Genomic DNA, 16903 nt, shown 5'->3' with positions numbered 1-16903 from the left:
ATTAGCGAATTTCCCATATAGGGAATAAGCTATTACCGTAGGTCTCATGGTAAGACCTGGATCCGGGACCGATTTACTTATTCGTTTTGAGGTCCCTAGAGGCCAAAAACACCATCCGTTCAAATTCATATATATATATGTGTATCCGTTAACACGATAACTCGAACAAAAATGATCCGATGTTGATGAAATTTGGTATAAAGATAAGTAAACCTACATTTATTCAAACGAGTTTGCGAACCAGCATGATTGAACCATGGGAACGGGGGTTTATGGGGGGTTTTATGGGGTAAATATGGATTTTCCCCATTTTTTACTGTAAAAACAAAACACATGTAGAGCTTAAAAAAAAGAAATAATTTAGTATATTGAAGCAACGTTGTATGCTTAATGGTTACGGAGAAAATTCAAAAAATAGTAAATTGAAAATTCCCATGTTATTCTTATGGAGAAAACGAAAACTGTTGTCGTTTACTTGTTTATGGATATATGTTGATAAAATTTGGCAAATTTATTTATTTCATGCTATACTATTGACGTTTGGTAAAAAACACTTTTTAACTTCCCTGTAGCAGCAAACCTAAGCATTCGTTAAATCTAATGTTATTTAAATTGGGAATATGTCCTATTTATGGAAATATTTTAGTAAAAATAAAAATATAATCAGACAAGTTGAAATTCACTTAGTCTGCAGGTTTGCTGCAGTGGGGGTATATTAGTTTCCTTGTAGCAGTAAACCTAGGTACTCATTAAACCTAATGTTATTTAAATAGATTTAATTGAAAATCAATTCAGATTCAGACAAATGGAAATTCACTTAGTCCCTTTGAGGTTGAATTTTTTCCCATTTTTCGGAGAGTATATTTTGCTATTCGAGCAGTCGGGAAAATGGCGCCCAGTGATCTATACTCGCCATTCAACCGCAAAAAAAACTTTTTTTATTTTTTTCCTTATAGTATGCCATTTTTGAGCAGTCGGCAAAATGGCGGGTGGCGACCTATACTCGCCATTCGGCCACAAAGTGTTTAAATACCTCGCTTCTTGTTTTGCGTATTTTTAATAATTTATTTTTGGAAATAACAAAGGTTGTGTTTCTTGGAAACGAGATATCACCCAAAATCTCTAGAAATTACAGATTTTTTTTATTTTTCCAATATGGCGGAGGGGGGAGAATTGTGCATTTTGCATTTTTAATACCTACTTACCATCCTAGACAACATACAACAAATTTATAACTACCGGACCGTATGTAAGTAAACCCCCCTATTTTTGTCTCTATTTACTGGACTATCTTCTATATCTATAAAAGAGGAACTATGTATGTATGTATGTTGTCATATCCTTTAGTCTATCTTGACTACATATGGTTTAGTTAATTTCAAATAAGGTCTAGACAGATTATTATTGTTTTCAATGTTTACATTTTACTTTTATATAGTTGATCATTACAATTTATATAAAGGAGTTTACACAATTTATCCAGTGTGAGTACTTATCAGCATTAACAATACCAGGCCACCCGTTTGAGTCACAACATATGTAGAGGTCGTACGGAACGAGGTGAAGCTTGGAGGGGAATAGTGGTGTGGCGGGGGAAGTTTCGCTATGCGAGGCGACGATCGGCTCGTCTCCTACCCCCATCATGGATTTCCCCGCTTTAGAACGTTCCCACCGAAAATCTCAGGCTTCACCTCTTTCCGCACGACCTCTATATATGTACCTTATTGACTCCGAAACCACTCGACAGATTGTAATGAAACTTTCAGGCATTATTTAGCATTATTCAAGGATGGTTTGTGGAAATTTGGTGTTGGTAAACCACCCTGTTGGCTTACCAATAGGGTGCAGCATTATTATTTTTTTTAAATATGTGACAACAGCTAATTTGCAACCAAAAGGTGAGTGAGCGTAGCGAACGAACTTCAACCTGGAGGCGAGTTAGCATAGCAAACTCGCTAAACCTGAAGGTGAGTAAGCGTAGCAAACTAACTTCAACCAGGACATGATTGAGCGATGCCCGATGCGAACAAGCTCATCTTGAAAATGAACGAGCATTTGACATAAAACCACATTAGGACAGGACAACGTCTGTCGGGCCAGCTAGTTACTTATAAAAGTAAACAACTGTCAATTTTCCTAAGTAGGGAATCAATTGAACTTTATGATAATAGTGTCATTTGATGTCTGGACTAATCTTGGAATTTGTAAATAAAGTTTACTTTAAAAAAACTATTTTTAAAATTTTTAAACTTTTATATTTAAATTTTTTAAATGTTACACTTTGATTATCCAATTAAAATTTTTTGGTAAACAATTTTATTTTGAAAAAAAAAATTGTAAAAGAATTATTTAATTATTACCTAAGGGTTTCTTTCTATAACACAATTGGAGTGAAAAATTCAGTAAAATTAATTGCTGACCAAGGGCACTGCATTAATTCCTTTCCCTATGGGTTAAGACGGAAGAAACATTCAATGGTACACTTAAGTGGTGTCTAGGCTTAAGTCCAAATCCGCCCCTCTCGCCCTCATGTACTACGACACGACACACACGGTGGAGGAAGACTTTGTGCCCTGTGCGATGGGAATTTCAGCACAGTGCTCTCCGCTCAGGCTCTTCCTTGTTAGTCACAAGTTTATTTGTGGCACAACATACTAGAGCTGAAAGTGCACGGTCATTCCATAAAAAAGTTTCCTATGTACCTTACTTCTCTATGTGCAACATGGAATACTTCCCAAAGAAAAGGGCATTCTGATTCTACAGTCCTATAGTCTCTATGGATTAGTAGCTCAAGTTAGTATTAAAAATTAACTAAATAGAGGGATAGAGACATTTTCCAGTTTTAGAGGTCAGGAAAGAGGATAATTAATCTACTATTATTGAAAATATGTATAATTGTGCTTACAAAATATATATAACCAATCGAACCTTAAATATTGCCACTTTATTCTGTTCTGTCAAGGGTATATCTTTTACGATCCTTGTTTAACAATTTCTTATTCCTTTTTTCAATATGTTTCTTCAATTTTCCAGTTTCTTTCAGTTCTTCATACCGCTCCACTAGATCCAACACTTTCCTTTCAGCTGTGAACAAATTCGGTGCAAATTAATTGTAACACAATGGATCCAATATTTGGGGTTATAGATCACAAATTTCATTGTTCAATAATCTTGGTTATACAAATTTTAGTATGATATCAGCAGTAATAAAATAATAGTATGATTTGACTGATATTTAGTTCATTCAATAAGTCATATTAAATTTCAGATTAAGTTTATTTCAAAATAATAAGACTTGAACAACAATGGTCGCCATTTCATTGAAAAGTAAAAAGTAAAGTATTAACATACATTTCTTGATAAACTGTGGTTTCTTTCCTTGGCGCAAACTTTGAATTTGTTCTTCTTTCTCCTGCTGAAGCTTTTCCTTCTTCTTCTGCTTGATTTTTTCTTCTCTTTCTTGGTTTTCCTAAATAGATTGTAACAGTTAATAATAAGTGTGTGTATCAGCCAATTTTATACTAACTTCCCGATGAGCTAGAGACTTGAAACTTGAAACATAGCTCACAAATGGATGACAATGCAATATTATATCATTTAATTTTCATATTTCCCTTGGGCTACGCCCCATGGGCTTGTTTTTATTAACTCACTTTCTTGCAAATTTTGATACTTCCCAATGAGCTAGAGACTTGAAACTTGAAACATAGCTCACAAATGGATGATAATGCAATATTATATCATTTAATTTTAATATTTCTCTTGGGCTTCGGCTTATGGGCTTGTTTTTTATACTCGCTTTCCTACAAATTTTGTTATCAATTTTAAACGAAGTTCCCGATGAGCTAGAGACTTGAAATTTGAAACATAAAAATCAAAAATCACGCCCCACGCGCTTCCAAGTTTTCCATGTTTACATTTTTATAGAATGTAAATATATCAATTAATTTAAGTCAGCTGTAAATACTTAAATTTGACAGTTCGAAGAGCTGAGCTTAAGAGGTACGGTCAGGTTATGCTCCCAAGAGATTCTTTATACAAACAAACATTCAAAATAAAGATAAACAATCTGATTGCTGATATAAGGGTGTTTGTTAATAATGTCAATTGTTATTTATGTAGTATTCTATAAAGTAAGCAATAAATTAAATAGATTGATATATTTATAGTTAGTAGGTAGGCCATACATTCAATCAAATACATAATTATATGAAAAGAAACTCAAATAAACCTTAGATTTCCCACACGCCTCTGTCTTAATCTGATACAGATGCTTGAAATAGATTTAACATCCACACAAATTAAAAACTAAAAAGTTATTTATAAATAAAAAACTTTTTTAAAACAAAACATTTTTAAACGCACTAAAAAGTAGAAAATAGTTTATAAATATGTGGAGAGTATAAATACTTGTAAGATTTAAAACTAAAAACGTGGGGTGCATGCAATTGATAATAATACAGTAGTTTAATAGGTGAAGGTAATTATAAATTATCTATTAGCTGTTCCTGATCATTGGGCTTTAAATAAATGATCCTGACTAATGAAACCGCTGATCTTAGTCAGTAATAAAGCTACACATGTCATAACACACCATTCTACACTCATCCTTCACTCATATTTGGGTTAAAATACGCACCTAGGTGGCGTCCCCATCTTAATGGTTGATAATTGATAAATTTCATGCACCCCTTGTTTTTCGTTTTAAATCTTACAAGTATTTATACTCTCCGCATATTTATAAATTATTTTCTACTTTTTAGTGCGTTTAAAAACGTTTTGTTTTAAAAAAGTTTCTTTTATTTATAAATTATTTTTAGTGATTCCTAGATATATTTTATCTTACAGTATTTGGAATAGAGTCTTAGTGTTCGGTTTTCTGTGAGGTCGTGTCATGTCAAACATGACATGCCAAGCAATGTAATGTTTGTTAATGAATTAAATAATATTGACAGGGGTATTTTTTTGTTTAAGAGCACTAAATACTGTACTTGTTTCATTACTTTACTATTTCAGGCTAGCTGCTAATAACTGAAAGTGTGTTATTGGTGTGACCATTACCATTTAAGTAATACAGTATAAAAAGTAGTGTCGTGTTGCCTTTGAAGGTATGTAATAATAGTAACTGCTCACTTAGTCAAACAAAGTTTCTATAACTAATAATTTCGATGTTAACATAGGATAGGCCTCTTAGTTACAAAATCACAATAGTTTATTAATAGTCCAGGCAAATTAGATCAAATATAGGGTGTGCTCCCCAAAAAATCGTCTAAAGCTGGAAAGTGTTTTAATCCCAAATAAGACTCCTGTGAGTTTGCGACGGATTCTGACGTCTGCTTAAGTTTTGGGAGTCGAAAAACTATGAAAATTTTGCACTTTTTTCAGTTTTTTGCTTATAACTCCTAAATAACGAATCCTAAGGAAAATGTTGTTCGAAGGTGTCTTTTAGTGCATTAAATTCCACGTCGATTGATGTTAAATACGTCAAAATCGGCTTAGCCATTTAGCCGCTGTAGCTTTTTAAAGTTGGGATATTTTCATCAACATGGCCAAAAGGTTGATTATTTGACCAGTTTTCGGCTTACAGCTCCTAAACGACGCATGCTATAAAAAAATGCACCTGTAGTTAGTTTGGAAAACACAAAATTCGGGGTAGAATTATGATTATGAATTACTAGATAGTGGTTTATTCCATGGTTATCATCCAGAGGTTTGAGGCTTACTTCTCAGGGGGCACAGCCCTAGGAATCAGAAGAAAATTGTTAACGTAAGCATAGGTCGATATGCACATCAAATTAAAGTTCTTCACTAGTAGATTACAATGCCATAAATTCAAGCTCAAAAGAACGCCTGAGTAAAAAATGGCAGTCGTTCAAAGATTCAAAATGGCGGATTCAAGAAATCTTTGAACGGCCGCCATTTTGCGCAGGATCAACCTTTTGAAGTGCCGTTTGCGGCATTGTATTCTACTAAAAAAGACCTTTCATTTTATGTTCATATTGACCTATGCTCCTATTTAAGATTTCCTTCTGACTCCTTGCGGGGACGTCCCTATGATATGACAGAAAATTCATAGTTCCTTGAAAAAATAGATTTTTAGGTGTGGTGTTGATGTACCAAATCTTATTGATTTATCTTTTGTCGTTTAGAAAATATTAAACCGGTCCGGGACTTTTGGGACAGTCTGTATATTAGAATCACTTAACACCATTTTGGAGTGTCCAGAGATGGGATCGTATAAATGGGAGGTTAGGACGAATCCTAGAATTTTTTTAACCCCAGATAACAATATTAGATTTAAAATTACATAGGGGGTCTTGTTACCCTTCTCTTCACACATTCTTGGATAAACCTCTGGATGATAACCATGGAATAAACCACTATCTAGTAATTCATAATCATAATTCTACGCCGAATTTTGTGTTTTCCAAACTAACTACAGGTGCATTTTTTTATAGCATGCGTCGTTTAGGAGCTGTAAGCCAAAAACTGGTCAAATAATCAACCTTTTGGCCATGTTGATGAAAATATCCCAACTTTGAAAAGCTACAGCGGCTAAACGGCTAAGCCGATTTTGACGTATTTATCATCAATCGACGCGGAATTTAATGCACTAAAAGACACCTTTGAACAACATTTTCCTTAGGATTCGTTATTTAGGAGTTACTAGCTGTGTACCCGTTCTACGCACGGGGATCTTATAGTATCAGTTGAAACCTTCTTATATAAAGAACAGTAGTTGGTTTGCAATTTTCAGATATGCTGGCCAAACTATTTATTATACATAACTTCATTTTATGTCGTTTGTTGTTGTTCCGTCCGGATCGGTATGACAATCAATAAAAGGCTAAATTTACTGTGTCCGCCGGTCGATCCTAATGTATCCTATTACAGGAGATGCATTTCGGCGAAATTAAATCGCCATCATCAGTCCTAATATAAGGTCTTGAGCTTCCCCATTAGGTGCATCTTAGAGTTTTTGAAACACATACACAAACTGTACACTTATACACATTACGAATAAAACATAAATACATGGTAGGCCTACTTTTATTTTTACTATGGACAAGTAGACGCGCGTCGGTCGTGTGCAGAGTCTTGACTGAAAAAGCTCATTAAAAAAATGTAGGTTTCCCAGTAATATACAACACTGATTCAAGGTCTATTTCCCGGTTATCAAAACTCAAGAACAATTTTATGCACAAAGAATCTCTATTTTCATTTACTGTTACCCTACAAATTATTGCACTTGCGATTAATTAAATCCGTTATGTAAGGAAAAACGTTTTCAATCTTAATTGGTTTGGATTTGCTTTCAAAACGTGATCGGAAATCGAAACGGCACACGGAAGATTTCTCAGGTGCCGTTTGACGTCACTAACTGCTGATGTCACTTTGAGGGAACACCAATACCGCAACGATACGGTATGAGCCATCGGCCTCGGTGGTGTAGTGGATAGCGTGTTGGGCTGATAATCTTATTGTACCGGGTTCGAATCCCGCTGGTAGCATTGACTTTTTGACAACAATTTTTTCATATCAGCAAGTTTGGTTAGTTTGGTTAGGTTATGACAGTTTAATTTTATAATTAAAAAATTATAAAATTCAATTTTAGGCATTTATAATTTCATTTTATGAACAAAACTATTTTTTAGATTAGTAAACCTTTATTCGATTTTTCCATTATCGGCACGTTTGGTTAGTTTGGTTAGGTTATGACAGTTTAATTTAATAATAGAAAAATTATAAAATTGTCTGTTTCTTCAGACGCAGCAGTTAGTGACGTCAGCAGTTAGTGACGTCAAACGGTACCTGAGAAATCTTCCGTGTGCCCCACCGATCGGAAATGGTTGCGGTATTTGTAAACAACATTCAATGTAAACATATCAGTGACAGCTAGAAGAAATAATCTTGATTTGAACAGCTGTTCGTTATTTCATAGAAGAATATGTGCTAAACATTGGGAGAAAACTTTATAAAAATCGCACAAAATTGGGTTTTTAAACGTCCGTCATTTTATTTACAAAGTGGTGACGCCATATTTTAATGGCTAAAGACAATCTCGCCAATCCAGAGAATGCATTAAAATGATTTGGAACTTGATAGGTACTCTCGTTTTTCAGGAGTAGGCCGCGTAAAATGGCTCTTGGGTCGTAACAGACAGGAAGACAGACAGAAATTTAGATGAGACTTGTTTCGGTTTCTCTAATGTATAACACGTAAAAATAACCTAAAAGTTTATGATTCTGAGCAATGTACAGACAAAACTCTAATTTTATTTATATAGATAAGCAAAAAACTGAAAAAAGTGCAAAATTTTCATAGTTTTTCGACTCCCAAAACTTAAGCAGACGTCAGAATCCGTCGCAAACTCACAGGAGTCTTATTTGGGACCCCCAAAAGGTATTAAAACACTTTCCAGCTTTAGACGATTTTTTGGGGAGCATATGTCTAATTTGCCTGGGCTATAAATACAACATGAATCAGAAGTACAGTAACCAAATAAATGTGAACAGTTTCTTCTAAAATACTATTAAATGGGCAAAGCACACTGTTTATGGATCAAATTGATTAAAAAGTCTAATGTATCTCAGGGTTGGTTGTAGGGAAAGTGTGGTGAGGCTTGAGGTGTGTAGAAACAGAAAGGTTAGCTCTTAGGAGGTTAAGTTATTTCTAGTTCTTAAACCTTGATGTCCACAATAGACTAGACTAGGCTCAGATGAATTCCCATTCTCTAAAAAAAGCAAAGAAGGCGAATGAGAGCCAGCGCCTTCCTCTTCAGAGTGTAGAACAAGTGAAATTATACTATATTCCTAATAATTATTTTATTTAAATTATGCATTTATATTTTTGAGATAATGTATTCCTTTTATTTATTTTGTAAACCATGTCAATAATGTTTATAAAATTATTAAGTTAGTATCGACACCAATAATGTAGTAAGTAATAAAGTACTTTTTTGTTTACTATTAGTGAACCTTTTGAATCTTATTTTTTATACTAAGCCATGAAAAGTAACTGTAAGTTTTTCTTATGATATGGTATAATATATTTAAAGGATATATTATACCATATCATAAGAAAAACTTACAGTTACTTTTCATGGCTTAGTATGGTCTTAAAACATTTAAATCATTTATGTATACTTTTTCAATTGGTTGCATATTATAGTTCTTTTCTATTGTATTAAGTCTTAAAAACACTGCCAAAAATTATTCTAAACACTTTCTAAAATGTGAAGAAATATATATCTACAAACAAAGCACCCTCTAACAAAACCAGTAAATCCTTAAAATTGTCTTTTATAGATCTATAAAGACTAAGTATGTCTAACTATGAAGGGGTAAAAATGAATGGCAGGGTTGTATGTAGGCATAATAATATTTTCTCTTTTGTAGAGAACCTTATTTTCTTCTGCATCCTCTTCCCATGGCGTAGCTCAGGTGAAGTAACTAGTATTTTATTAATCTAGAAGAATAAATTACTTACAATTCTCTGAATTAAATATTTTATTTCTTTTTTGCGCTCTTGATTTGGTGTTTTCTTCAACTCTTTATAAAGCTGTTGTTTTTCATTTTGTTTTATATCATTAATAAAACTGTAAGCGTTTTTGAAAGCCTGTAAAAGGAATAAAAATACATAATCAACACAAGAATATCAACAATATAATAATTGGTAATAATATGATAATAATAATATGATATGATGGTAATGATATACAGTATATATTCCCGATAACCCAAATTCGGTAATCCAAACTTCCGCTAAATCGAAGTCTAAAAAAAAAAATAGTTTTCTGTAATTTTTTTGGAACAGAAAAGAAAGGATATAAAAAAAACCCGTGAATAAAAGTTATACTATATGGAGAAAAGTCAGTGAATAAGTGAATTAAAGCATAGAGCCTACAAAAATTACACAGTAGCGTACTTTGCAAATACAGTACAGTAAAGACAGTGTTTGAAACATACATACAGTGTTGTATTGTAGTTCTTAAGTTGGTTTAAAAAAGTATGTTTCAATTTTTTTACAAAGATTAGAGGATCTCTCTTTAGAAGCATAATTACGCCAACGCCTCAGAAACAATGTATCCGCTGGGGTCAAGACGGACTGTTGTTCAACATAGTGTAGCGCTAGATCAAAGGCAGCCGCCACGTCGGAGTGTGATACTCTCTGCTGCTGCGCTTATTTCTTCTTTAGAAGTCAGACTTTTTTAGTCAACGCCTTAAAGTTAAGCCCGGTTTCATCAGCATTGTATATTTGCTACAGTGAATAGTTTCCTTCAGCAATCAGTTCAGCAAAAGTATCTGAAACGTATTCGGTTGCAGCAGCCTCATTGGACGATAGCCGTTCACCCGTAATGGCTAATTGTCGTATGCCGTGACGCTTCTTAAAACGATCAAGCCAGCCTGTGCTAGCAGGAAAAAGACTTGTCTCTGTTCAATAATTCGTTTAGCTGTAGAGCTTTTTCTTTGATCAAGGGTCCACTAATCAGGGTACCTTATTCTCTCTCTTGAGAAAACCAAACAAACAAAGCACTGTCGAGGTTCTCCAGTGGTATGGTTTTTGTTGTATGACGGGATTTAGTACACTTACTTGTTGGAGCAATACTAAACTGTTCTGTTTTTAACCTGTTTTTCTTCAAGTCGATAATGGTCATTCCTACTCCAAACTCAACAGCCAATTTTGACACACTTTCACCATTGTCTACTCCTTTTAACACTTCAAGTTGTCTTGTAATGTAACCGAAGTGCGTTTACATTTTGAAGCCATTTCACCACATTCACAACCTCAAAAGATAACAGAACAAAGTTATAAACATTTCTGAACACCAGGTTTGTTTACTTTATAAATTATTATCTGAACATCAGAATTGCTAACCTAAAGAACAAAATTGCAGTACAGTAAAACCAATACAGTTTATCGTAAAAACAACAAATGACCCAGTATGTGCTGCCACCTATCGGGGAAAGTTGAAACTACTAGCACCGTCTCATGACGACATTAATAAGGTTTTTTATAGACACAAAAAGTGACCCACTAAGTGCTGTCACCTAAAAGCCGAAACTGCTAGCACTTTTGTGTTACGACAGTTAGTTGTACCCCGTTGAAGTATTCTGTAACGTCCGAGTGGCCGGGCGAGATGAATAAGATAGATGGATGGATTAGATTTGTTGTAGTAGGCTAATGGGCCAACTAAAACGTTGTATTTCATAATTAAGTGTATTTAGTAAACATTTAGCTTAATCCAAAATATTGATTCAGTAATACAAAATGGGTCCAGTCCCAAACATTTCGGACTATCGGGACTCTACTCTGTAATTATAAATAAGTCGATGGATTCATACTAAATAACTTAAAATACGCTGAGAAACATATGTATTTTCATTTAATTAGTTTTATCACAGAGAAGTGAGATACAGAGGATGGTTAATGGGATGACTATGCGCTTTTTAGAGCTACTGTAGTATGTTGTGTGTGCAAACGTAAGCAAAAAGGGTGATATGCTTGTGTAAAGCAAGGAAGAGCCTGAGCAGCGAGCACTGTGAGGAAGTTCCTGTAGCACAGAGCAACAGGGCCTTCCTTCAGCAAGAGTGTTGTAGTACAAGATGGTGAGGGGTGAAAGGAGTGTGAGGGGGTTAGGTAAAAGTGAATAGTGCTAAAAACCACTGAAGTGTACCATCGAACGTTTACTCTATCCCTTACTCCTCTATGGTTTTACAGTATATTTGATCCAAATAGAGTTTTATGATGCCGACATACCAGCCATGAGCTTTAAGGTGAACATAAGTGAACAATAAATGTAAAGGATTATGTTTGAATTCAGATTAATATTACCTGGTTCTTTAGCCAGGACGAGTGATTATAAAAGCCCCATTACATTACTCAACTTAGTACATTACCTCTTCATTGAATGTGCCACAAGAACTATCAAATCTTGGATCACAAACAGTGTTTTTCTTAATCGGTACAACTTCTCGCAACGGAGGAACTTTTTTTTTTGATGATTCTTCTCTTGGTCTGTAAACAACAATCAGTGTTTTAATTTAAGTTCACATACACAATGAGATGTGCCTCTTTATATTGAGAGAGTAGACAATTTTACTACTGAAATAGGCCTACATACACTGTTATAGATTTGTTGCAAATAACTTTTTCTTTAGTATGGCAGTAAGCAACATGTTTAGCCTTCTTTAAAGTAAAATGCTCAAGGAATGCAAAATTATCAAATATTTATTGTTCTTGACAATTTTTACATTGTGTAGCATACTTATTCTAATATTTACATTGAAATAGGTTACATAGACTTTTTAGCGAATTTCCCTATAGGGAAGTAGCTATTACCGTAGGTCTCATGGTAAGACTTAGGCCCGGGACCGATTTACTTTTTCATTTTAATGTCCCCAGAGGCCAAAAACACCATTCGTTCAAATTTTTATATATGTATATATATATATATATATATATAGGTATATATATAGATTTATATATATATGTGTCCGTGAACACGATAACTTGAGTAATTTTTATCCGATTTTGATGAAATTTGGTTTGAAGGTGTAAGGCGGGATAAACTTGAATGAGTTCGCGATCCAGCATGATCGGACCATGGGAACAGGGTTTTATAGGGGTTTTTATGGGGTAAAAATGGGTTTTTCTCACTTTTTACCCTCAAAACACAAAATTTCCCAATTTTTCTCTAAACCTTCTTAAAGAGCTTAAAAAAACAAACAATTCAGTATATCAAAGTGTTTTTGTACGGTTATTGGTTACGGAGAAAACTAAAAAAATGGTAAATTTAAAATTCCCATGTTATTCTTATGGAGAATATTGTAAAATGTTGAAGTTTGCTTGTTTATGGATATATTTTGATCAAAGTTGGCAAATTTATTTATTTTATAGTAAGCTATCAATATTTTACTAAAAACACACTACTTTATTAGTTTCCTTGTAGCAGCAAACCTAGGTACTCGTTAAACCTAATAATGTTATTTAAATAGATCAATTGAAAATCAATTCGGACAAATGGAAATTCGCTTAGACGGCAGGTTTGCTGCGGCGGGGGTATTTTTATATATATTTCTTATCTCCAAGATCCAGATTGTCTTTTACCATTAAATGTTATGAACCGATTACAAACTTTTAGGCTCATACAGGAGTCAAAATATCTGGCACACTATCTTGTAATATGAGGTGCTTTGGTACTTGGCAGGACTAGGGCACTCTTCTCTACTTTTCCAGAGGAAATTTGGAATTAAGGAATATTGAGCTTTTGGTGGTCTCAAAATTCTAAGATAATTTATAATGCTTAATTTGCCTCAGAAAATAGATAACTTCCTTGTAAAAGTTAGTAATTGTATAGTATTCTTGTATAGATTTTCTATGTCGAGTTTTCTTTTTTATGTCAAACATTTTTAAATGATGTAATTTTTATTGCTTTTAGCCAATGTTAATGAAATTAACTTAGGACTTGTACAAAACATTGTTGGTCAGCTACAACTGTACAGCTTAAAAGGCTGTGAACTTTAATATTCCCTTTAAGATTTTATTTATACTATGAGCCTTTGTAGAACAGTTTTTTTTTTTTACTTAAAATACATTAGGAAATATATTCAACTGCGTTTTCTTACTTTCATTCTAATTTAATTAGATGGATAAAACACAAACTTACCAGAGAGTGTATTAAGGTGCAAAGAGGAGTGAAGGATAAACTTTGAATAATTTGGACATGATAGCCTTAATCATAATAGTTACTAAAAGCCCACAGTTTTACGACAGTTTGGTCCACTTTTAATCCATCAAAACATTACTAACTTTTATCAGGATCGAACCAGCAACTTTCTTTTAGGCGTGCAAAACAGTTATTCAGCTACCCAGTTCAATAATTCAGGGCTGTGAGGATCAAGAAATTTTGGGTTGAATCCCAATCTTTTCTTCACAGCTGTTATCGAATCCAAATTTTTAAATTAGTCTGGAGTTGAATCAAGGTCAATCCGAATCTCAAATTTACATCTGTTATCGAATCCGAATTGAATACAGTGCATCATTAGAACTATAACTAGAATAATACTGTAGAAGTAACAGGAGTAGGAGTAAATTGACCTTCGTCAAGGGAGAGTGCCGGGGGGGGGGGCCTGGAATGGTATCGAAAAAGAAGGGGGGTCCGGAGATCCCCCCATGGGGAAATAAAAAAAAATTAACTTCTCTAAACACTATTTTTCATTTAGAAAGTGAACAAGCAATTTATTCTATTTAAGTAACCATGATTTAAACTTTCCTCAACTCAATGTTGAACTTTCCTCAATGTGATAATGTTAAAATTATTGGGTATATACCTGGATTCTGGATTCTAAATTAGGCTAGAGTGTGCACATTGACCATGTGGCTCTCAAGAGTTATTTACTTACTCTGCAAGCTTAAAAATACATCCCTAGACTCTACCCACGGATGGCCTACTTTGCCTTCTTTAATAGTATTTAAGCTATGGTATTTTACTGTGGGGCTGTGGTCATGATGTTAGTAGAATCTTGCTCCTACAAGAGAAGGCTTTAAGAATCATTACATTTTCTAAGTAATGATTCTTAAATGCTTTTTCCTAAAATCATAACCTTAAAATGACCTTTTTTTAATTTGTTGCAATAAATTCTTGATTCTTGAAATAAAATTGTATGAATTTTTTTCTATTTTAAAATTTAAGTTTTAGCGAATTTCCCATATAGGGAATAAGCTATTACCGTAGTACTCATGGTAAGACCTCGACACGGGACCAATTTTTTTTTCGTTTTGAGGTCCCTAGAGGCTAAAAACACCATCCGTTCAAATTCATATATATATATATATGTGTGTGTCCGTTAGCGCGATAACTCGAGCAAAAATGATCCGATTTTAATGAAATTTGGTACAAATGTGTAAACCTACATTTATTCGCACGAGTTCGCGATCCAGCATAATCGGACCATGGGAACAGGGGTTTATGGGGGGTTTTATGGGGTAAAAATTGGTTTTTCCCATTTTTGACCCTAAAAACATAAAATTTTAGAATTTCTTTCCCAATCTTTTTGTAGAGCTTAAAAAAAGAAATAATTTAGTATATTGAAGCATTGTTGTATGCCTAACGGTCACGGAGAAAATTCAAAAAAATGCAAATTTAAAATTTCCATGTTATTCTTACGGAGAAAATGAAAAAAAAAAAAAAAACTGTTGTATTTTACTTGTTTATGGATATATGTTGATCAAATTTGGCAAACTTATTTATTTGATCCTATACTATTGACGTTTGGTCATAAAACACTGTTTACCTTCCCCGTAGCAGCAAACCTAAGCACTCGTTATAGCCTATCTAATGTTATTTAAATTGGAATAAATATTTCTTATTTATGGAAGTATTTTAATAAATATGTAATCAGACAAGTTGAAATTCGCTTAGTCTGCAGGTTTGCTGCGGCGGGGGTATTTTGTTTTAATTGTGGGTGGACTAGTTTTTTTAAAAAACAATTATTTACAAATTACATAGGCTCTTTCGTTTTATGATCAAATTTAACCTTACGTTTTTCAATCCTGGAACATTGGATGTTTTTATGAAAATGTTAACATAAAAACTTCTATTCTAAAAATGTTATTTCAAAGGCACGTAATTAAATCTCGTAACTTAATTTTTGCATTATCATGGCTGCTAACATCTAAAAATATTAGATACCTTAAACTATAGAAGATGTGCTCTGAAATGTACGTATTAGGCATTAGATAATAGTTTCTGATTGATGATTAGCTCAGTGGTTTCATCCTACTTTTCTCTCGCTGACTACAAGATTTGGGGAAGGAGTTGGTTGGAAAAAATGGAAACAATCCAAATATCAGAACATTCCTCAAGTTTTGTGGTCGTTGCTAAACCTAATCACCTAAAATTTATCTAAACTACACTTTTATGATTATTATGAATTATTGGTTTGTGTATTTAATTTTTTGTGTGTTATTTCTGTCACTACGCTAAATATTTATAAAAATAGCTAACACTGTATTTGCATAGTGATTGTTTAAAAATGAAGTATAAGAAGTTTAATTGAACCCATAAAACCCTAAATTACATTCAGTGAAAGTTGATTTGTAACATATTGACAAACTCACGCACATAACCAACACCAGACGGCTCATGGCTGAAACTGTGTGATGATGTTCAGATCAAGCGTAATGTGGGTGAAGGGGTAGTAGAAGAAGGAGGGGTTTTCAGGCTGATGACTGTTCGGTGACTCAAGTGCTTATGGCGCGCAAAGACCGTACCATTGCCAGTTTATCTGGTACCAGTTATCGATATTGAAAAATCTACTGAAGGAAAATAAATATTGCTGGGTCAGCCGTCAGTTGGTGCTTTAGTGCTTCATTTATAATCATTGAATGCTGGACCAATAATTCCAATCAAAATCAGATTATGAAAATGTTATTCAATCCAAACCAGGATCTCTTTCCGATAAATTTGAATATCGATTCTGAATCCAAATACAGTTAGAAACAGTAGATTCATTCTCAAATCTGAATCAATCCTCTACAAATATTCGGATTCGATCTGTTTTTTTTTTTTTTTTTTTTTTACTATTTGCAGAGCTCTGAAATAATTGTATTCAAAGCAGACATTAAACAACTAAAACAATCACAAATTTAGGCATAAAAGCACATAGAGAGGAAGAACAAAGATATATAATACCGGTTTTTATTGGCTCTCTTAAACTCTGAACTTGTCTTTTCTTTCTTAACTCCAAAAATTGTCTGATTGTACACTTTGGTGCCTAATTTCTCTTTAAGTTTTTGAAGATCTTCAAAGCTTAAGCTTGAGAGTTCTTCTCGAATTTTGACCTGTAAAAAACACAAAAAAGAATGACTTATTGTTATTACAAGAATAAAAAAAGCTTAT

The 16903-nt window shown here is 33.6% G+C and overlaps 1 protein-coding gene across 4 annotated transcripts in view; it reads right to left on the bottom strand.

The window, feature by feature from the left end:
• Positions 1-2874: 2874 nt before the first annotated feature.
• The window catches only part of LOC128987878 (ribosomal RNA processing protein 36 homolog), a 34336-nt gene continuing 20307 nt past the window's right edge, over positions 2875-16903 (bottom strand). For all 4 annotated transcript variants that reach the window (XM_054408949.1, XM_054408950.1, XM_054408951.1 and 1 more), the window contains 5 exons: positions 16697-16845; positions 11901-12018; positions 9490-9618; positions 3352-3469; positions 2875-3084 (listed from right to left, as the gene is read on the bottom strand). In XM_054408949.1, the coding sequence (XP_054264924.1) occupies positions 2945-3084; positions 3352-3469; positions 9490-9618; positions 11901-12018; positions 16697-16845 (654 nt within the window). In that variant the 3' untranslated portion in view covers positions 2875-2944. The remainder of the gene's footprint in view (positions 3085-3351; positions 3470-9489; positions 9619-11900; positions 12019-16696; positions 16846-16903) is intronic.

This window comes from Macrosteles quadrilineatus, unplaced genomic scaffold (assembly GCF_028750875.1).
Source record: "Macrosteles quadrilineatus isolate MER2022 unplaced genomic scaffold, UCM_ALF_1.0 Scaffold_2__2_contigs__length_208266976, whole genome shotgun sequence".
Classification (NCBI taxonomy): Eukaryota; Metazoa; Arthropoda; class Insecta; order Hemiptera; family Cicadellidae; genus Macrosteles; species Macrosteles quadrilineatus.
The sequence above is the reverse complement of the archived record's forward strand: the minus strand, read 5'-3'. Positions and strand labels throughout refer to the sequence as shown.